The sequence below is a fragment of the Pseudonaja textilis genome, chromosome 1 (genome assembly GCF_049901715.1).
Source record: "Pseudonaja textilis isolate UNSWEBS1 chromosome 1, rPseTex1.2, whole genome shotgun sequence".
NCBI lineage: Eukaryota > Metazoa > Chordata > Lepidosauria > Squamata > Elapidae > Pseudonaja > Pseudonaja textilis.
The window spans coordinates 123,665,773-123,688,136 of NC_141990.1; the positions used below are offsets into that span (position 1 = coordinate 123,665,773).

Consider the following 22,364-nt stretch of genomic DNA (forward strand, 5'->3'; position numbering starts at 1 on the left):
AACCCACCATATTTCAGTTGCACGGTGGAAGTCACGGGCTATTTTTTTGTTACATAACCAAATTACATGATAAATTCCTGCAACATAGAAAAAATACAGAAAATACAGAATAACAGAGTTGGAAAGGACTTTGGAGGTTTTCTAGTCCAATCCCCTGCTCAAGCAGGAGATCCCATACCATTTCAGACAAATGGCTGTCATTCCTAAGTGCTCCATTCAAATCCAGGGAGCCACACTGCCAGAGCTTTGGCAGCAAAATCAGTAGATCATTGGCAGGAAAAAGAAAAACGCCTACCATTCAGCAGCCATCTTGGGGAAGAGTCTCACTAAAGATATCCTCCAAACTTTAGGGTTGACCATGCAAGAATCAGCTTAAATGCAAGTTTACCTTGTCTAAACTAAGACATGAATGGAAACTGAATTACTGGGTAAGAAACCATTCAAAATATGTGCTGTTTTGTTCAGGACAGATAACCCCGTAGGTTGTTAAAGTAGTAAAGAAATAAATTAAATAATTATTTACTTTAATGATACCCTAAAAATATGTTGCCAGAAGCAAATTGGCTCACTTTTTAAAATAGTAAGTTTGACTCCTAAGTATATACAAATCTCTTTCACAATCTGTTTTATATTAGTATTTAAATTAGAAGGGGTTTTGTGGGGGGTGAGGTAGAGTAGATATAGTATTAAACAATATCACCAGCTGGTAGTTTTGAGATATTGTGATGGCATGCAAGTCTTGACATATGTTAGCAAGTAACAGATCAAAGCACTGCTCCACTCTACAGCTGAGGAGTCATATTCCTTCAGTCAAGATCAAATGGATTTTTTTTGTCCCAGTAAAAAGCCTAATCATGAACTATTTTATATATTTAGGAATAAGCTCATCACACTTTAAATACCAATATTTGATTGCCGTTTGTACTGCAATTCACTACTAGTGATGGAAAAGCATCGTCCAAGCTTTAGGAACACAGAAAAAGCTGTATATCCCACATAGCTCTCTCCAAAACCTCACAGTATCACCACATCACTGGTTGTTCATTATCTAACAGTATGGCTGATCTCAGGTTTAATCAGAATATGAACTCTATAGAAGCATCAAGGAGTAACTGTGAGACTCATTCACTCTGCCATAAGGTACTTGATGTAAATGTGCACCTGCACTTATGCCTTATATAAACATGAAATGATATTCCCCTCCCCAGAGTGGTAGGTAAACTATTTATTTACAAGCTCCTCATAAACCTGTTGTTTGGCAATCAACCATTACTTTTAATGCAGTCTGGTTAATCACACACAGAAACACACTTCCAATTTGCAAAAATACAAAGGGCATGAATTTATTCTAGTACAGCAGCCTTTATAGTTTTAATTTTATGTTCTGCTATTCTCAGGTAATGTTGAAGGATCTTTGTGTATTGTCTGTTTTGTAGCATATATTTCCCATCCTTCTTCCAGTAATTTGTTGTTGACCTGGATGCATTATTTATTTTGAATCTTCTTAAGGAAATTATTTGAAAAAGACCGTCACAATTTAAAGTTACTTCAGAGAGAGAGGAGGGGGGGGAGGGGTTGTATTTGGACAAAACAGGTAATTGGAACTTCCTAGTTACCTAACCTAGTTACCATCATTCACAATCTGATATAGGAATCAGATCTTGTTTACAATTATACAAAGGGTCATGAAGGAAAAGGGAGGGCAACACTATCTTTCTCACAATTTGCTTTTTTATTTGAGGAAAAAAGGGAAATCCTCTCCAAATGGTCTTGTCAAGGAACTTTTTACATTTAAGGGAGATGAAAACCTTCTTCCTGAAGGCACTAAAGACCTAGTTCTGCCAGCGGCCTGGGGAACCCAGAGCGGGATGGAGCCCATCAAATGGCTCGTATGATCTGCTGTCTTCGGGTGGTGGGAGTTGGGGGTGATTTTATATTTTTATTTTTTCCAGATTTTGTTCTATTGTACTTTATTTATTTGATTCTTTTTGTTAATTTTTATTGTTTTTTTATTTTAAATATGGTTTTACATTCTGTAAGCTGCCTTGAGTCGCCATGGGCGAATAGGCAGCAATATATATTCAATAAATAAATAAATAAAATGAAAAGAATATAAATGAAATCTTTAGAAAGGCTTTACAATGTGGGGCCTTTATTGCAGATGGCTGTAAAATATAGCCACAACTTTGGGGGAGGGGTGACTCTAGTCTTAAATAGTCTGGGATCCGTTTGAAAGTAAAATTACCGCTTTGGGTTACTTATTTGGATTAGTTGGCTGAAATTAATTTCCTCCCTACCATGACACAGATAAGCATGCCCTGACATGCAAACATACTAGTTTCTAAGTCGACTTGAGCATATGTATACATCCATGTGCACGTACATATATACAATTGCATCATTGTTTGTTGCAGTCACCCAGAAATTTAGACTGGGTTTGGCATTTTTGTCTGCCTATCCTTCCCAAGGACCTGGGATAGACAGATATGGATTTTTTATTATGGCTTGTTGCAGTCACCCAGATGTTTAGACTGGGTTTGGTATCTTTGTCCACCTTTGCCCAGGGACCTGGGATAGGCAGATGTGGATGTGTGATGATGTTACAGATACGGTCACACGGAATGTTCCTAGTAAAGTTGCCTTCTGCCATTGACTGATGGCGAATGTCAATATCGTCGGTGTTCAAGAGATGCTCCAGATGTTTTGGGATTGCTCCAAAGCCGCCTATGACTATTAGTACTACTTTTCCCCACAGTCGGTCTGTTTCCATTTGCAGATCTTCCCGCTGATGCTATTCTCAATGGTCCATTCAGAACGAACAATGGTATTTATGACCACAACCCCTTCCTTCTTTGAAATTGGCCAATGGTGTGTGTTGGGGGGGGGGGAAGTATTAGACAAAACCCAGAAGAGCACCCGGAAAAAACCTGAGAACAGGTAACTTCAACCTCCAAACGCTGATTAGAAAGAACCCAAACAGAGGGAGGGGAGGGAGCGGAGGGGGAGCCAGAAAGTGCTGAGTCACCGCATGACGCGACGCCTGTCCCTATCACCTCTTCCTTCGCCTCGGCGCGCGCGAACCAGAAACCGACCGTGCGCGAGAGAGCGCCTATTCTCCGCCCTTGCTCCTCGGTCACGTGTCACGCGATTCCTCTCCCGGGACGGTCAATACCATACCGGAGAGGCGGCTGCCTGGCACCCTCAGCCTCCTCGGGTTTCTCTTAAAAAGTACCCGAGCGCGCGAAGCCAAGGCGGAGGGAGGACGGGCGGATCTCCTCACCCCTCGTTTGGAACCGGCCGCTGGCAAAGCGGAGACTCGGGAAGGCGGCGGAAGCGCCTTTTCCCCCTCCCTTTGCGCAGCCACCTCCCCCCCTACGCTTAGCCGCGAGTGGATTCTTCTTGCGTGTTTCCCGGCGCCTGAAGTAGTGTTGGTGTTTTGTTTCTGGTTTTTTTTTTTTTTTTGGTTCGGCGGCTCCTGGCCCGCGCTGCTCTTTGGAGTTGTCACGGCAGGGGCCGCAGCTCGCCTTTTCCGCACTCTTCCTCTCGCGCTGCCCTCGCGCTCCCCTCGCCTCCTCTCCCCCCGCAGAGCCATGGGGCTTCTGTCGCAAGGCTCGCCGCTCAGCTGGGAGAAGACGCAGCGACACGCGGAGCACGTGCGCAAACACGGCATCCAGCAGTTCCTGCACATCTACAGGGCCGTCGGGGAGAGGCACAAGGATGTGCTCAAGTGGGGTGACGAGGTGAGCGGCCGCCCTCACGGAGAAGGGAAAGGGGACCCTTCGGAGAGCCGGCCTGGCTGATGGGTGCGGGGGAGGGGGGAAATCCTTCGGCTGCGTTGGGAATGTCTCCCGATTGAGATAGGCCGCCATTCCCCTGTCTTTTCAGGTAGAAAGGGGGGAGGCTTCTGGCTCTGCCCTTGCGAAATGGGGGGGGGGACACGAGACGATGGGGGGGGGGAGAGAAAGTGAGAGGCGACCCGTTTACTTAAATCGGAGTTTCCTTAAACGGAGCTTGACCAGACCGGCAGCCGTCAAGTCCCTTCCTTGTCGCTGAGCTACCGGAGGCTGGTTTCACAAGCATCCTCCCTTTCTGTACCATTAACTGGAATATATATCGAAAACAGAACGGAGGATAACATTTTACTTTCCTCCACCGGTTTCGGATTGTACCTGTGTGTGTGTGTGTGTTTTCGATTGCTTTTGCCCCGGACTGGGTTTCATCTTCAGCATTCTTAGAAAAATTCCTTACATAGAAAAAAAAAATCAATATTAGCCTTATGGATTCCTGTCTTTTCTGTCTGTTGAACAGTTATAAATTGCTCGTTGACTTTTTCTTGCCTTGCGTTTTTATGTTACAAGTATAATAGCAACTGTAGCTAGATATATTACTTTGGATATATGTTTGGATACCAGAAGGGTCAGATTACAGATGTGCATGTATGAATGAAACTCTTAATCTTTAGGCAGTTTTATATTTATATTTATATTTCATTGTGCTCCATCATATTTACAATCATTGTCCTATTAGTATGCTATATATTACTATAGTAATGAAAGCGAAACAGTTGTCTGAGGCTCCTATAATCTAAGTCCTGTATTTGATAGATATGTGCCTTATAATGAGAATCCAGTAGTATCTTAATAGATCATTACATTATTATCAGTCACTTTTTAAATTTAAAGTGTTTATATATTGCTCAAGAACTAGGGATGTTCTCAGAGCAATTGGCTTTACTGTACTTATTTGAGGCATCAAACACTAAAGTTGAATTGGGTCATGACTGTTTGAAAACAATGATATTCAAAATTCTCTTAGTCATTTTCTGGAATTGAATATATTCATCAATTTTGTTTTATTTATGAAAAAGTATAAGCCATTTGTTCCCAGACAACTCTAGTCTGTGATATAACATAGTCAGTCCAGAAAACAATATATTGAGAACCTGCAAAGCTTATCATTTCTTCATGCTTCATATTTTGAGGAATGTTCAACTGCTTTTTCTCTATGTTTGCTATCTTCCAAATTTTTTTTATAGGAAATTTATTTAACAATTTCCATATGATTTGCAAAAAAACACATAAATAACTACATTTCTCATGGAAAATGACTGTCAGAGGTAAATAAAGCTAGAAAAAACATTTAATATCTTTAAAATTAATTGGTCATTAATTTTATTGCTTGACAATTGCAATAGAACTGTAAACCATTTCTAAATTCTCTGTAGTTTTTTTCCTAAAACTTAGAGCTGTGTGTACATAGATTAACTAAAACAAAATAACAGCATGAACTGATTGCTGACATATTTGTATAATTAGTTTTCTATGTCCAAATAATTTATTTCATTATGAAAATGAGGCTTTCTAAGAATGAAAACTTTGTGCTTGAATTATGTTTATTAATATTCATAATATATGAAAATAACAATTTGGCCCATCAAATTCTCTTAAAGAGGTACTGACTTGAACAGAAACCTTCAGATGCATTACAAATACACTTTGATAGTGACTTTTGAATACAATCTTAGGCAAAGCCTATTTGAATCTTTTATCTAAATTGATACCAAAGAGGAGTTTTGAAAACAAACTCTTTCTTGAGTTATTTTCTTCTTTCATCCTCAAAGATTCTTAACTGTCAATTTACAAACTCCAAAATTGAAATATATGTTGTGTGCCAATACTGATGTAAAGTTATTTTTTTATAGCTCAATCAGTTTGAAAATATTCTAAGTTTGTATTATATGCAGAAATAGATCTTAGAACTATTTCGAAGGATTTAGATTACTAAATGCTTTTAAAAATAATCCATATAATTTTGTACATTAGAGCTATGATAATTGCTCTATGCATTGCAAAAAAAAGATTTCATAAAGCAGCTCCAGACTTGTGATGCCCAGGGGCATGATACATTACAAACAATGAAGATGAATGCCAGTAAAAAATTTAAAAAAAAATAGCTGTGAATATTTTTGTAATAAAGATAAAATCAAGTAATTAAATTGCAAATCTCACATTTATAAATATTGATGGGTTCAAAGTTTAGGTAGGTTGCATTCATAGATATGTATTCATAAAAAGTAGAAAAAAGGTGCATGTTACTGATTCCCGTACCTCTTTAGTATAAACTTATATCAGGAACAAAATCTGCAGCCATCTATTTGCTCCCCCAGCCAGCTATAACCTTTCATCAAGATTGATAGCTTTGTGCATATACTATAGGTATAGAATTATATAACTCTTGTATGCTTATTTTCCATTCCAGGAAATCAAGTTGCCAATAAAAAAATCTTGAAAAGTTATATATAAAGTATATAGACATTAGTTTTAGAAATTAGCAAATTCTCACTAGGAATTAGAAATAGTGACCATATTTTCTTGTTTCTCTTAGTTTTCCTGCCTGGAACAAAACAAACTATGAAACTTCCATTTGTGATTTGCAAAGCAATACATCTGTCTTGTTTCTTTTGTATCAAGCCTGAGTTATTAAAGAATGAAGTATCAAGAAAAAATACCCTCTAGCTTATGACTTTTGTATATTATAGATATAATATTAAGCTAGTATTACCAAATCAGATCTGAAAAACTCTGGTTGACCATTCGATGATTTATTTATCACTGTTTATGTCTAGTGATTATCCAGATTTTTGCAGATAATGTCTGGTAGGTATAATTAAACACCAAGGGAGAGTTCCTGATTTGTTAGCTGCTCTGCTGGCAGGAGGAGCAATTTTGAAGGGTTATGTTTGAACAGATTCCTTATATACACCCTAACTTGCCTTACAAAGAGACAGATCTTTCAGATTGTTAAAACATGTATTTTAGCCTTGGGACAGAAATAAAAAGATGTACCAGTTTTTATAATCAGAGTTAACAATATTGGACAGGTCTTAACTTGGTTAAAACTATCAATATTAACTTGAGTGTAATCGTATTTCTAACTTCTGCAATAGAAAAGTGGCCTATGTTTTCCTATGCTTATTTCTGCTATATTCGAAATATGCTAAATTGGAAATTAAAATTTCTTAAGGATCAATTTGAATTCTGTACAGATTATGTTCATCCCAAATACTCAGAAATAGGCCCCAGAGTTTTTTGGTAGAGCTGATCCCCAGGAAAGTGTATTGGATTGCAGTCCTAGTGTGAACCATTGAGACTTGTTTTTAATTGTGACAGGATCTAATTTTAATAAAATAAATAAGAAAATTATAAAGATAATTTTTAATCTGTAGGACAGCATGAGTTAAGTTTCAAAATAAAAATAAACTAGCTGACACACAATCTGCTTTTAATATATATTTTACCATTAATACCATTAGTATTCAAATTGTACAAATTATAACTTTTGTTAAAAGACATGAGGTCCTTCTGATATTAAAATGTATTTAAACAACAGGGGCTTACTTAACATGTAGAAAATAGAAGTCCATTGTCCTATTAATGCTTTTTAGTATAACATACCATATAGTGTATTTAAGATACCAAAACCTCAGTGTTTTTGTGTTTTATTTTATTTAAAAGAAAATGCAGATAAATACAAAAACCATAAATAGCAAAGAAAGAAACCTGGAGTTAAATTTTAAGATTTATAGAAATAGATGGACATACATATGCATATTCTTACACTAGTATAAAAGATTATTAACTTTCGGTGTTGTAACTGTACGTAGAGACGTTGGTAAAGTTCTTATACTTTTATACATATCCAAGTATAGATAATATTTTTTATAATGCTCTTCTATAATATAATGGGTTTGCTGGTACAATAATAATGTAAGTGGTATCATTAGATTCAATCTGTAGTTTGAAGATTCTTCTTTGTTATGCTTGAAATTTTTGCTTTTGTTAGTCCTAAATTTACTGTATTGTGCTATAGGAAGATATAACAATGCCATTTCCTGGTATTAAGATTACTAATTTCTCTTCCGATATATAAGCTTTTACTAGATTAGATACATCATGTTTGCTTTTTAATACAAGACAAATTTGTGTTAGAAATCTGAAATTCAAGCTTAATATAAAACATATTCTAAGCGAAAAGAGCAGAATTTTTGGATCTTTTCCTGGTAGTACTCCCTCTGATCTACAGATTGATACTATGTGATAAACACACCAAGGACCCCTGATAAACACTCTGCATAATCAAACTTTCAGAAAGTGAAAATTTAAACTAACTGCTTCACCACAATCAAGTTTCGTTCTTATCATCTGTCAACATGAAAAAAACTAAGAGCTTTATTTAACTAGAATTTGTGATCTATTTGTCTTTTGATATTGCCCTATAGGCTTGCTTCATATGTAGCTTCACTATTATCTGTTAAAAAACACTGTCTATTGACAGAAAGTTGATTGTGCATCATCTTTGCAGAACTTCACAAATGCTGCCTAAGGAATCGGTTTCTGAAATATTTGTATTTTAAAAAGTTAACAGTTAATCTAAAGTTATATCATATTGCTCTTCTTTCTATAATCCATTCTGCCTAATCATCAAAACCTCTTAATGAAAAATTCTTTTTTTATTCTTATACAAAAAGTCAACAAGAAGTTTCCAGTCACCAATAAACATGTGTATTTTCTCTAATGGAAGAAATGTATCTATATTTCATATATTTATTAAGTTAATTTATCAATTTCAGCAAAAATTTGTCAACTTCAACTATTCTCTAGTGAATAGCGTTGATTCTTTCCATCTTTCTGCATACAGTCATTTCTCTGCTATGATCATATATTGTAATAATCTTCCATGGGGTTTTTTTCTGTTTATTCATTAATCCTAAAAGGAAAGTTTTGGCTTCAGTTGAATAATGATCTTTAAAATCCTTTGTATGAAGGTATATATATGGATCCAATTTTTTTAAAGGTTTTTACATGTCTACCAGGCATGATAAACCATCCGTTCATGTTATTTACATTTAAGTGCTTCTATACATTCCAGATAATTTTTCTGGCATCATGTGCCAACAAAACATTTTATATGATACAGTGTAAATTTCTACTTCTTTAATCACATTTTTTTCCATTAGTCCAGCTGTATATTATTAGCAAACTTCTTAACCCACTTTATCATACATTCTTTAACTTCTTCCTATTTTCAAATTTCAGCAAAAGTTTGTATATTTAGAATTATATATTCATGATCTATACACAAATGTATTTAAAATTCTGACTACTATTCTCCTTTATTGAATGCCTCCAACTAAGCACTGATTTTGGGGGGAAATGCTTTAATTTAGATGCCTGCACTGATCAGAGAATTTGATTTAATGTCTTCATTCGAAGGGACTTTATCGAAATCAATAGTTTTGAATTTTAGTGTTTTATCCAATAATAAAGTAGCATTGGGTTTCTAAGATCTTCCATTTTTATACTACTTTGCAGATTTTCAGATGTTATAAATTCTATTTTATGTTTGTGTCTGCACCAATGAAAGTCGGAAATTACTTGTTTTTTTAGTTAGTTTCCTTATCAACTGCATTCCCAATTTGGCTTTGCCTTCGCCCCCCAGTTTTTTCCTTATTCAAATTGAAAATATACATTATACATTCTAATGAAATTTAATGAATGTATTATTATTTTTAAATTGTAATTGAAGAGACTGTGTCCTGAAAAAATAAAAAACCCGGTTTCAGATGATCTAGGGATAACATTCTAGGTCAGTGGTTCCCAAAGTGGGCAGTACCACCCCCTGGGGGGCAGTCAGATGCCTTAGTGGGGTGCTAAGAGGTGGCAGGGGGGGCATTTGAGGTGCTGGCCATGCAAGCTCACCCCATTGACAGTTGCACCACTCCAGAGCTGGCAGCTCAAATGCAGCAGCATTTGAGAAAGCATGCCACTCTACTTTCCCAACATGCTGCCTCTCTACTTTCTACTGCCTCCGCCGCTGCGTTCGAGGCGCTGGCTCCGCAGGCTCACCCCATTGAGCCCCTTGCACCGCTCCGGTGCAATAGTCAATGGGGTGAGCCTGCGGTGCTGGCGCCTCGAACGCGGCAGTAGCGGCATGTTTGAAAAGTAGAGCAAAGCCAGAGTGGCTTTGCTCTACTTTCTCAACGTGCCGGCACTGCCGCATTCGAGGCCTGCCACATTCGAGGCTCATCCCATTGACTGTTGCATCAGAGCAGTGCAAGGGGCTCAATGGAGTGAGCCTGCAGACCCGGCACCTCAAATGCCGTGGCTTTGCTCTACTTTCCCAAAGTGCCGACACTGTCACATTCTGTCTGTCTGTCTGTCTATCTATCTCTACCTACCTATCTATCTGTCCTCTCTGTCTCTCCATCCATCCATCCATGTTCGAGGCGCCGGCCCCACAGGCACATCAGGAAAGTAGAGCAAAGCCAGTCTGGGAGGGAGGGAGAGAGAGAGAGAGAGAGAGAGAGAGATCTGATGCATCATTGGACTGAGGCCCTTTTCCACATTGAAACATCTTTGGCTTCTATTAAAGGTTTTGTGGACGAAACATGGGCAAGACTATCAGGAGGCTCTCACATTTTGTTGAGGCTTTAAACAGGATCCATTGGATCAGACCTCCACCCTAAAAAATTACTTTTCCCCAATGTATTACAGTGCCAATTCTGAAGAAGGCAAAACCAAAATGTACTGGTAAACTACAAGGAGAACACACACACACACACACACACACCCTTCTAACCCTGCTGGAGCAGGTGATTGGACTAGAATAGATATCTCATTATCTTTCTCCTCCCTTCCTCCCTCCTTTATTTCTTTTTCTTTCTGCCCCTTCCATCCCCACCCTCTTTCTTTGTCTGTCCCTTTTCTTTCTTTCCCCTTTTCTTCCTTCTCTCTTTCTCCGTCTCTTTCTTCTCTCTCTCTCTCTCTTTCCTGCTCTCAGGCTCAGCCCATTGACTTGGTGCACCACTCTGCTTTGACTTCCTTGGGCAGGTCCCTCCAGTGTAGCAGGCTCAATGGGGTGGACCTACAGGGCCGGCACCTAGAACGCAGCTGTGGCGGCACGTTTGAAAAGTAGAGCAAAGCCAGAAGTCGTAATTTTTGCTGCAAAGAATCACAAAAGCTTCTGGGCTGTGCACAAGAAGGGACACACATGTCAATGCAATTCAGCAACATAAAATAAAAAAATACAAATAAAACAAATCAACGAGAATAGGCAAAGCGTCTCTGATTAGATTCTATTCACTACTAGAATCTAATCAGAGATGCTTTGACGATTCCAGTCCAATGACCTGCTCCAGCAGGGTTGGAAGGGAATATGTGTATTTGTGTGTGCATGGCTGTCAAAACTCCAAAAACCGGTCAAGTAGCTCTGGGGAGGCCAGTCATAAATTAGAACACTTGCTAAACAACTGGCCATTAAGTGAGGACCATTTGTATTTGGTTTGCCAGTCACCTGGCCACGTCCACCCAGTCACATGGCCACATCTACCCAGTCATATGACCAAGCCATGCCCAGCCAGTCACGTGACCAGCAAGCCCAGCCCACCGAGTCACATGACCAGCAAGTCATGCCCACCCAGTCATCTGACCAGCAAGCCACACTCTCAGATTAGGCCACGCCCACAGAAATTTGAATTCCACCCCTGAATGAGGGGTACTGAGTATGAGTTTGTAGCACCAAGGGGCAGTGGACTGAAAAAGTTTGGGAACCACTGTTCTAGGTTAAGTAAGCATGTATTTGCAGATTACTGACAATAAAAATTAACAAGTGCATTGTTAATATTCATAATGCTGTGTTTTTCCTTCATTCCATTTGCTGAACAGAAACAAAAGGAAACAGGAAGATTTATAAGTAGCTTTAATAACAGCCCATGCATTGAAATTATAATAATATTTAGGAGACTAGAAGCAACCATTTTTTTCACTTAATTTCTTTTTGTAAATCTCTGTTTCGTGCTACCAAAACTGATGCATCTAGACCTTAAAAGTTACAGGGACAAGCTGAAAAGTTAATGTACATTAGTTTTTATAGAACAGCTTAAGGTTTTTATCTGAAGAATTCACCTACCATATTAATGCTCCTACTAAGCTGCTCCTTTCTTCCCTGCTTTTTGGAAGAAGTATTTTTGGAAGCAGTGGCTTTCTACTGACTGAGCAAAGCAAGGAAATGATTTTTTTGCTATAATCAAAGTTCTTTGCCTTATTCACAGTGCTTGGGATTACTCATTTTCTCAACATTTTGTTAAAATGCAATCAAAATATTTCAATTAGATTTCCTGGATATTATACATCACTTCTGTTTTGAACTTGGGCAAGGTGACTGGACGTGGCTGTTAAGATAGACTTAAATAGCAGCTAAATTCTGTTTAGTTCAATTTGGTACAGAATAATTCCTGTTATTCTGCACAAGGATCACACATTGTAAATAAATTGCATGCTGGAAAGGTTGATAAGAAGATAGCTTTGTCATTCCCACAAAGTCAGCAAAAAAAAACAGTTTGAGTCAGCAAGTTTGAATAAAATTGTACTGAAAGTTTATATTTCCTAATACATTTTATAATATTAAATATAATCTACATACCTTTTTAATAGCCTCATTTAAACTCTTGTGTTTTAATAAGTACTAGAATGGATTTTCATTTGGATTTTTGCTGTGTTTGTAATGCAGGATACTACAGTTTTCTATCATTCTCTTTAGTTGCCTTCTATATTGTAAGTAGCTGCAGTCTTAAAAGTAAAGATTTGTGATAACAAAATCTTGAGATAAACTTAAGTATAATATATTTGAAAGAGAAGCTTAGGCAGGCTTTCATCCCTGATCAAAACCATGCTGAGGAGGCAAGAAACCACAGCAACTGCTGTGTAAATATTATTTTTTACTGATACATTGTGGGCAAAAAGGGCTTGTAAAATTTGCAGCTTGATATGCAAAAATAAAAAGTATATATATTTTAAATATTCCCATTTAGATAGAAAACATCATGAAGTCTGCTTTTAAAAATTGTAATTCCTCAGGTGACCAATTTGTGAACTTTTTGTTGTTTTCTGTTTTATGAGCTAAACATTATAGTATGAATTTATATTGCCTTTTAGGTGGAATATATGTTGGTAGCTTTTGACCATAAAAATAAGAGAGCACGGTTGTCATTATCTGGAGAAGAAGTACTTCATACTTTGCAAGAAAAAGGTGAAAGAATAAATCCAAAGTAAGTATCAAAAGCTCATAGAAATGCATGCTGAACATTAGCTAGGTTATTCATCAGCATGTATTTCAATCTACACTGCTCAAAAAAATAAAGGGTACACAAAAATAAGACATCCTAGATCTGAATGAATGAAATATTCTTATTAAATACTTTGTTCATTAAATAGTTGAATGTGCTGACAAAAAAATCACACAAAAATTATCAATGGAAATCAAATTTAGCAACCCATGGAGGTCTGGATTTGGAGTTACACTCAAAATTAAAGTGGAAAAAAACACTACGGGCTGATCCAACTTCGATGTAATGTCCTTAAAACAAGTCAAAATGAGTCTCAGTAGTGTGTGTGGCCTCCACATGCCTGTATGACCTTCCCTATAACGCCTGGGCATGCTCCTGATGAGGTGGCGGGTGGTCTCCTGAGGGATCTCCTCCCACACCTGGACTAAAGCATCCCCCAACTCCTGGACAGTCTGTGGTGCAACGTGGCGTTGGTAGATGGAGTAAGACATGATGTCCCAGATGTGCTCAATTGGATTCAGGTCTGGGGAATGGGAGGGCCAGTCCATAGCATCAATGCCTTCGTCTTGCAGGAACTGCTGACACACTCCAGCCACATGAGGTCTGGCATTGTCGTGCATTAGGAGGAACCCAGGGCCAACCGCACCAGTATATGGTCTCACAAGGGGTCTGAGGATCTCATCTCGGTACCTAATGGCAGTCAGGCTACCTCTGGCAAGCACATGGAGGGCTGCGCGGCCCCCTAAAGAAATGCCACCCACACCATTACTGACCCACTGCCAAACCTGTCATGCTGGAGGACGTTGCAGGCAGCAGAACGTTCTCCAAGGCATCTCCAGACCCTGTCACGTCTGTCACATGTGCTCAGTGTGAACCTGCTTTCATCTGTGAAGAGCACAGGGCGCCAGTGGTGAATTTGCCAATCTTGGTGTTCTCTGGCAAATGCCAAATGTCCTGCACGGTGTTGGGCTGTAAGCACAACCTGTGGATGTTGGGCCCTCATACCACCCTCATGGAGTCTGTTTCTGACCATTTGAGCAGCCACATGCACATTTGTGGCCCGCTGGAGGTCATTTGCAGGGCTCTGGCAGTGCTGTCCCTCCTTGTACAAAGGCGGAGGTAGCGGTCCTGATGCTGGGTTGTTGCCCTCCTACACCCTCCTCCACGTTTCCTGATGTACTGGCCTGTCTCCTGGTAGTGCCTCCATGCTCTGGACACTACGCTGACAGACACAGCAAACCTTCTTGCCACAGCTCGCATTGATGTGCCATCCTAGATGAGCTGCACTACCTGAGCCACTTCTGTGGGTTGTAGACTCCGTCTCATGCTACCACTAGAGTGAAAGCACCGCCAGCATTCAAAAGTGACCAAACCATCAGCCAGAAAGTATAGGAACTGAGAAGTGGTCTGTGGTCACCACCTGCAGAACCACTCCTTTATTGGGGATGTCTTGCTAACTGCCTCTGCTTTCCACCTGTTGTGTATTCCATTTGCACAACAGCATGTGAAATTGATTGTCAATCAGTGTTGCTACCTAAGTGGACAGTTTGATTTCACAGAAGTGTGATTGACTTGGAGTTACATTGTATTGTTTAAGTGTTCCCTTAATTTTTTGAGCAATGTATATTTTATTTCAGTCTATTGCAAGTCACTTTTGACTCCTGTCTGGACAGGTCCATGGAGTTTTTACAGCAATATTTTTAGAAGTAGTTTATCATTGCCATGAGAAAGAGTGACTGGCCCCAAAGTTATCGAGCTGGCTAATACAGGCCAAAATGTTCAGTCTCTCAGTTTAACCTCTTCACCAAATTGGCTCTCATTTTCTAAACAATGGGAAATGCATATTCATAAAACTTGTTTGCATGTAGCCTAAAAGATCAGTGCTTTCAATTTGCTGATGTACTTACATTATTGCATATTTTTTCCCCAAAAGTTGGAATTCCTAATAATCATAAAACACATTATAAGCCAGAGTTCCCCAACATTTCTGGCTTTGCGGACTGGTGGGGGAGGAGAGGGTGTAATTCTGCACATGCAGCCTGCAAGCGCACATACAGGTCCAGTTGTGTGAGCGGCGTGTATGCACTCTTGCTACTCACGCAAATGGAGCATGCATGCTCCCCTGCTACTCACACAAGTGAGCACATGTGTGTACACTCACCAACTATTTCCGCAGCCTGGTTGCAATCCTCTCGTGGCCCACAAGTTGGGGATTCCTGTTCTAAATAAATTAAGATATTAAATTAAGCCATCCCATCCTGAGTCAAGGTTTTTACTCATGTTTGCATGGTTCAGAGTTAAAAGCTATATTACAGTTGCATGATATGTAAGCATACTTTGTTGTAGAAAATACTTCCAGTTTTCATTTTGATTTTTCAGTCACCCAACATTATGGAGACCAGAATATGGAAGTTACATGATCGAAGGGACTCCTGGGCAGCCATATGGAGGAACAATGTCCGAATTTAACACTGTACAGGACAACATGAGGAAGCGGCGCCAGGAAGCTGCTTCGGTACTAAAAAAAGATGAAGCTGTTTGCACTGTCACATCATTTCCAAGGTTAGATTTTGTTTTTCTAATAGTTTGAAAATACAGTGGTTTCAAATGGTCATGTCTCAAAGAAAGTTGTATTACTAAAGCTATTTTAAGAAGAGGAAGATTCACCATAAAGTATTTCCCATTTAGAGCCACTGCTACTTAGTTATATCTGCAGCAGTGCTTAAAAGTTTGTGAACCTGTTTGGATTTTCAATATTTCTGAATAAATACAACCTAAAACATGATCTGTTCTCCACACAAGTCCTAAAATTAAATAAAAGCCCAATTAAGCAAATGAATCAAAGTGTTATGCTTGTTTGTTTATTTCCTGAGGAAAATGATCCAAGCAAATCAAAAGATTATTGGAAGAATGTTTGACAAGTTAGATAAAATGTGCATTTACAGAATGCCTTTAGCCGTTTTGATTACTATCTATAGATAAAGACAAACACATAAGTACTATTCTTAATAGCACTTTACCTTTATTCTGGAATATTTCTAATATAACTTTACAAAATGAATCTTTGTCAACTAGAGATCTTAATTTGATTGAATTTATAGATTAGGTTGTCCAGGATTTACGATACCAGAGTATCATCCAACACCTATTGAGATGGGAGCCTCAAAGTCTCTTTTCTTCCCAGATGAGGCTATAAACAAACATCCCAGGTTTAGGTAAGTATGTTTTGAATAAGAACACTGATGTACTCAAAATGTAGATGATGTAATATATTATAATTCATAATGAAAATGAAAATGTAAATTTGGTGTGATGTTCACCACTCTTGTTGAATGTACAATAGTTAGTCTTTCTATAGATATTATTTTAGTTTTATCAATGCTTTTAGTAGCATCCTCCACAGGCAATGCTATTTTAGAAGAGATTCAGAGCTAGCTTGTCTACCCAAAGTTTCAACCAGCCTTTGCAGTCATGTGATCATAATTTGGGTAGTCAACCTTACAATTGCAAGAACACTGCTATTCCTTCCCCACCATAGGCTAGGCGGCCTCAGCCACCTCGGCCTCCTGTCTACCTCCACCCACATTATTGGGAGTCCTGCCCCACTATGTCTAGCTTTGTTATCTTTCACTGCAGTTGCTGACAGATGTGCCCAGCCAGTGTAAGGCATATCTAGAAAGCTAACAAAGGCAATGGTTCTTCAAGTCTAGAGAGGCCATTGGTTTACCAAGGCTGACCAGGAACAGGAACTTCACTGATTGATTTCTTGTTCCTGGCCAATTTTGAGAAAGATTGCTTCTATACTCTAGAGCAGTCAAACTCACATTGTCACGGTAGCATCATGTGACGTATCATGACTTTTTCCCTCTTTGCTAAACCAGGCGGGGCCGGTACATGATGCATCCTACCCATGGGCCGTGAGTTTGACACCCCTATTTTAGAGGAAGATTCTGTCCATCAAGTTAACAAAGGCAATCTTTCTCAAGGCTGGCCAGGAATAGCTCCTCAAACAGTTCAATGTACTCTGCTTACTCTCTTGTAATTCCTTTCTCTCTAATTCTACTCTGCGAGGCGGGGGGAAGCAGATCAGACACAGGACAAATTGCATACAGAAATAGGTTTTTTTTATCTTTTGTTCCCTCTAGCAAAGCAGAAAAATTGCATTGAAAAAAGTGACTTATGACCGGTTTTCCCACTTATGATTAATGCAGCACCCCTTTGGTCACATGATCAAAATTCGGATGCTTAGCAACTGACTCATATTTATGACAGTTGCAGTGTCCTGAAGTCATGTGATCACCTTTTGCAATCTTCTTAAAAGCAAAGTCAATAGGGAAGCCAGATTCACTTAACTATTACTAACTGCAATCATTGACTTAACAACTGTGGCAAAAAAAAGTCGTAAAATGGGGCAAAAATCACTTAAATGTTTCACTTAGTGACAGAAATGTTGGTCTCAGTTTTGATCGTAAGTTGAGGACTACCTGTAATTGTTACCTTGCAGTATAGACAAATAAGTAAGCTCTTTTCTGACATATTTCTCATAACTGCATCAAGATAGTGTTAATGCTTCATATAATTCACTGGATGCAAATGTAATAATTTTTAATCAGCATAGCAGGTTAGGAAACCCATAAACCAAATATTAAGCTAAAATGTTTTAAAGCTATTGAAAATTTTTTGTTTTGAAACATCATCTCAGAATATTTTCTTTTTTAGTACTTTAACGAGAAATATTCGACATAGAAGAGGTGAAAAAGTAATTATAAATGTACCAAGTAAGTGAAAAAAGCAATTTACTGTTAAAATATTTTTTTAAAAAAAATTAGCCAGGACCGTAACCTTTTGTCAAATGTCTTATTCAGTATTTAAGGACAAGAATACTCCATCACCATTTATAGAAACATTTCCTAGTGATGATGGTGAAGCAGCAAGAGCAGCTAAGCCTGATCACGTATATATGGATGCCATGGGATTTGGCATGGGCAATTGTTGCCTTCAGGTAAACGCACTGTAATAAGTATACTGTTAAATATTTGTACCGCCCTCTTTTGGTTTTGTGTTGTTTTCATAACAGCTGTTCGAATTTTTCAGTCACATATTCTGTAGCCAGATTTTATATATTACATCATGTATTTTCCCTGCTGTTCATTGCACAACTAGGCACCTTTTTTCTCCTTTCTAGAAATAATAACTTAATTCAAGCACCATGGCAAGCTAGGGTATTTGTTAATGTTTTATAAGCAACTGATAGACCATTAATAGACAGCAAATTATACAAGATTAGTAATTTTCTACAAGTTGATCATCTAATAGACACACAAAGAGGAAACATGGGTGGCAATTAAAGTAGTCATAAGAAAGGAGATGAAAAAATAATAGCATAGGAGAGAAGATTTGAAAAATTGCATTGAATGGTGTGAGAGGCTGAATTCTTAAACATTTGAAGGCAGTGAGTTGCAAAAATAAGGTACCGACAAAGCAAATAAATAAAACAAAGTCTTAAATGTAATTTTATTTAAAGAGATTGGAATGGGAAAAAAGTAGAGCATTGTGCAATGTAAAGCAAAATAAAAGGTCACAAGGAGAACAGATGTATTTAAAATTGTAAAATAATTGTAAACTAATTTTTCATCAAAATTGTAAAATAATTTTTCAAGTGGAAAGATTGATACAAAAATGACACATCCTGGTATTTATGATGAAGAAGAAATAAGGTGCCTGATGTGAAGAATGAATGTCAGTATTCTTAGATGACTTAGAGGAAAAAGAAAGGACGGGTAAGACAGGTCTTGCAAAATATAAGTGAAAATGTTCAATATATGGCTAAAAAGGGCAACATTTTTGCTCTTTCCATTTGAATACAAGTAGTACTCAGCCTGCAAGCATTTGTTTAGCCACCATTCATAGTTACAACAGTACTGAAAAAAGTGCCTTACGACCAATTCTTGCACGTATGTCTCTTGCAGCATCCCCATGGTTAGGTGATCAAAATTTGGGCACTTAGCAACTGGTATGTATTTACAGCAGTTGCACCACTCCGAGATGATGTAATTGCCATTTGCAATCTTCCCAGTCAGCAAAATGAATAATAAGAAACTGGATTTGTGTAACAACTGCATGATTCATTTAACAACTGCAGTGAATTGTTTAACTACCATGGTAAAAAGGTCATTAAATTGGGCATGACTCACTTAACCATTTAGCTTAGCAATGGAAATTCTGGTCCCAGTTTTCATAAGTTGAGGACTACCTCTACTCAAATTGTCATAAATCAATTTGTGATTTGGAACTGAAGTCTTAAATGAGTCTGCATAGGTACTTTTTGTTTCAGAGGAAGAAAGAAAAGCAGTGGTGGAATTTCTGTGCTTTCTTTCTTTCTTTCCAAAATGAAATACGTTGTGGAACATGTTGAAAAGCAAAGAGTGTATATGATAGTATTTGTTATGTCTAGTGGCAACGAGATTCTGGAAGGAAGAAAAAGGGGACTTAATTCCATTGTATGATCCCAGGTCTGCAGAAAAGAAACAAGTCTGGCAGTTCGAAACTCAGAGGATCCATCTTTTTGTAATTTCTGGAAAGTGCAGTAACATTGACATGCACTTTTAACATAAAGCATGATAGTTTTTTATTTATTATACAGGTAACATTCCAGGCCTGCAGCATTTTTGAAGCAAGATATCTTTATGATCAGCTAGCCACAATCTGTCCCATTGTGGTGAGTGAAATCATTTTATTGTTTACATTTTTATTCAGAGACATACTTTATTATATTTATATAAAACTCTTAAAACTGTTTCAAAAAGATTAAAAAGCATGTTCACTGAGGCAACCTTCAAAACAATCAGTATAAGATTTTTAAATTACTGGTGATAGTTTATGTTCAGTAAGTGACGCTAAATTTTTTTGTACTTGATGAATTATATGGAAAGAATAAAAGAGGTCCGAAAAGTTTGCAAGCTGTTGCTTAGGGGCTGGAGGAGAAAATACAGCAAGAGGTAATTCAATATTTGTTGCCATGACCATGTAGCACATTTTACCTTGCGATAATCTTATATCTTCAAAGTACTGTCAGCATAAGAATAACAGCTGGAGAGAACCTTGGAGGTCTTCTAGCCCAACCACCAGCCCAAGCAGGAGATCCTATACTATTGGAGACAAATGGCTGTCCAGTTTCTTCTTAAAAGCCTCCAGGGATGGAGCATCCACAACTTCTGGAGCAAGCCATTCCATTGATTAATCAATAGTTAATTCCATTGATTAATCAATAGTTAATTGTTCTCACTGTCAGGAAATTTCTCCTCAATTCTAGGTTGGATTTCTTCTTGATAAGTTTCCATCCATTGCTTCTTATCCTATCCTCAAGTGCTTTGGAGAATAGGTTCACCCCATCTTCTCTGTGGCAGCCCCTCAGATACACTGCTGTCATGTCACCCCTAGTCCTTCTCTTTGTTAGACTAGACATATCCAGTTCCTGCAGCTATTCATCATGTTTTAGCCTCCAACTCTCTAATTATCCTTGCTGCTCTTTGCATCCTTCCTAGAGTCTTAACACTTTTTATCATGGTGACCAAAAATGGAGGCAGTATTCCAAATGTGGTCTTACCAAAGCAGTATAAAGTGGTACAAACACTTCATGTGACCTTGATGCTATCCCTCTGTTGATGCAGCCTAGAACTGCATTGGCTTTTTTTGACACTGCTGGCTCATATTTAATTGGTTGCTCACTAGGATTTTTAAGTCCCTCTCCCAGTTACTGCTGTTGAGCCAGGTACCACCAATTTTGTAACTGCATTTGGTTTTTCTTTTTCTTTTATTTAATAAACTTTATTGAATTTTTATTACATTAAAAACATAAAAAATATATCACTCAATAACAGCTATTTGTGGTGCTTACTGTATGACAATAATTTGTGCAATATTTACAGATATTAATTTGTGCATAATTACATTCTTATTCTATCCATATTCTATATTTAATAATTACCTATCCTTAATCTATCTCCGATCTATCCAGCTCTACCATTGTTCCCAAGCCTTATAAAATATCGAATCTTCTTTATCTTTTAAACTCAGCGTTAATTTATCCATTTCAGCACAGTTCATAGCTTTTTGCATAACCAGTTTCTCTACGGGTATATATGGCTGTTTCCAACATTGGGCAAAGGCAATCCTGGCAGCAGTCAGTTTGTGTAATAATAACTATTTGGTGCTCTTTACGTTTTTGTTTTTTTTTAAGATTCCCAGTAGGAAGAGTTCTGGTTCTAGGTCTAATTGTTCACTGATGATTTCCTATAGCCAATTTTTGATTTTAAGCCAATATTTTTGAGCCTCTGGGCAAGACCATCACATATGATAATATGTTCCCTCTTTTTTTTTTTACATTTCCAACATATAGGACTCATTTTAAGATACATTTTCGCTAATCTCGAAGGAGGTATGCATTTGGTTTTTCTTGCCTAAGTGTATACCTTACTTTTCATAGTTCTTACAGATTCATAATTTTCACTTCTCAAACTTGAAGTATGCACTGTATTGGGACTGGAAGGGGACATAGAGTATATATCCAGTTAGAAAAAGAGACAAGAGTAGTAGAAGATGCTGACTGGAGTGCAAATGGGGTCTGCTTGGCTAATAAAACAATTTGTACTATTGTAAATAATGGCGAGCAGAGCAACTTGTATTTCAGGATCATACTTGCTTAGCTTTATATGGTATTACATTGATAATTCATTACACTATATTCTCTCCAATATTCTTTTAGATGGCCTTAAGTGCTGCAGCTCCTTTTTACAGAGGCTATGTGACAGATATTGATTGCCGTTGGGGAGTTATATCTGCATCAGTAGATGACAGAACAAGAGAGGAGAGGGGTCTAGAGGTATGTGAGTTTCATATGTAGATCAATTGTTTCTCTAGTATGTAGTCTTGATTACAGAGTTGCAAACCCATTTATATTAAAATGTTTCGATCATTCTCTTAGTGTGATCTTCATATGAAATGTTCCCATATTTCTTTTAATTTCCCAGAGGCAAAATCACTGATACATTTTCTTTGTCAAAAATGTTTTGAATAAGTGTACGAAAATGTGGATGTGATTAATCTTGTCCTGAAACTGGATTGAGCAAGAGAAATGAAAAATAGAAATATATAGCAACTGAAATTATCTAAGGAATAGCACTCTCTTTGCATCAGAGGTTGTGTTTTGTTTTACTGAAGAGGATGACATTTAGAAGCTGTG

The 22,364-nt window shown here is 37.8% G+C and overlaps 1 protein-coding gene across 1 annotated transcript in view; it reads left to right on the forward strand.

Moving 5' to 3' along the window:
- Window positions 1-3,082: 3,082 nt before the first annotated feature.
- Window positions 3,083-22,364, forward strand: part of GCLC (glutamate-cysteine ligase catalytic subunit) — a 32,028-nt gene continuing 12,746 nt past the window's right edge. The window contains exons 1-8 of the mRNA XM_026695196.2: window positions 3,083-3,740; window positions 12,993-13,105; window positions 15,503-15,685; window positions 16,225-16,338; window positions 17,843-17,901; window positions 17,989-18,125; window positions 19,767-19,841; window positions 21,888-22,004. Of these exons, the coding sequence (XP_026550981.1) occupies window positions 3,591-3,740; window positions 12,993-13,105; window positions 15,503-15,685; window positions 16,225-16,338; window positions 17,843-17,901; window positions 17,989-18,125; window positions 19,767-19,841; window positions 21,888-22,004 (948 nt within the window). The 5' untranslated portion in view covers window positions 3,083-3,590. The remainder of the gene's footprint in view (window positions 3,741-12,992; window positions 13,106-15,502; window positions 15,686-16,224; window positions 16,339-17,842; window positions 17,902-17,988; window positions 18,126-19,766; window positions 19,842-21,887; window positions 22,005-22,364) is intronic.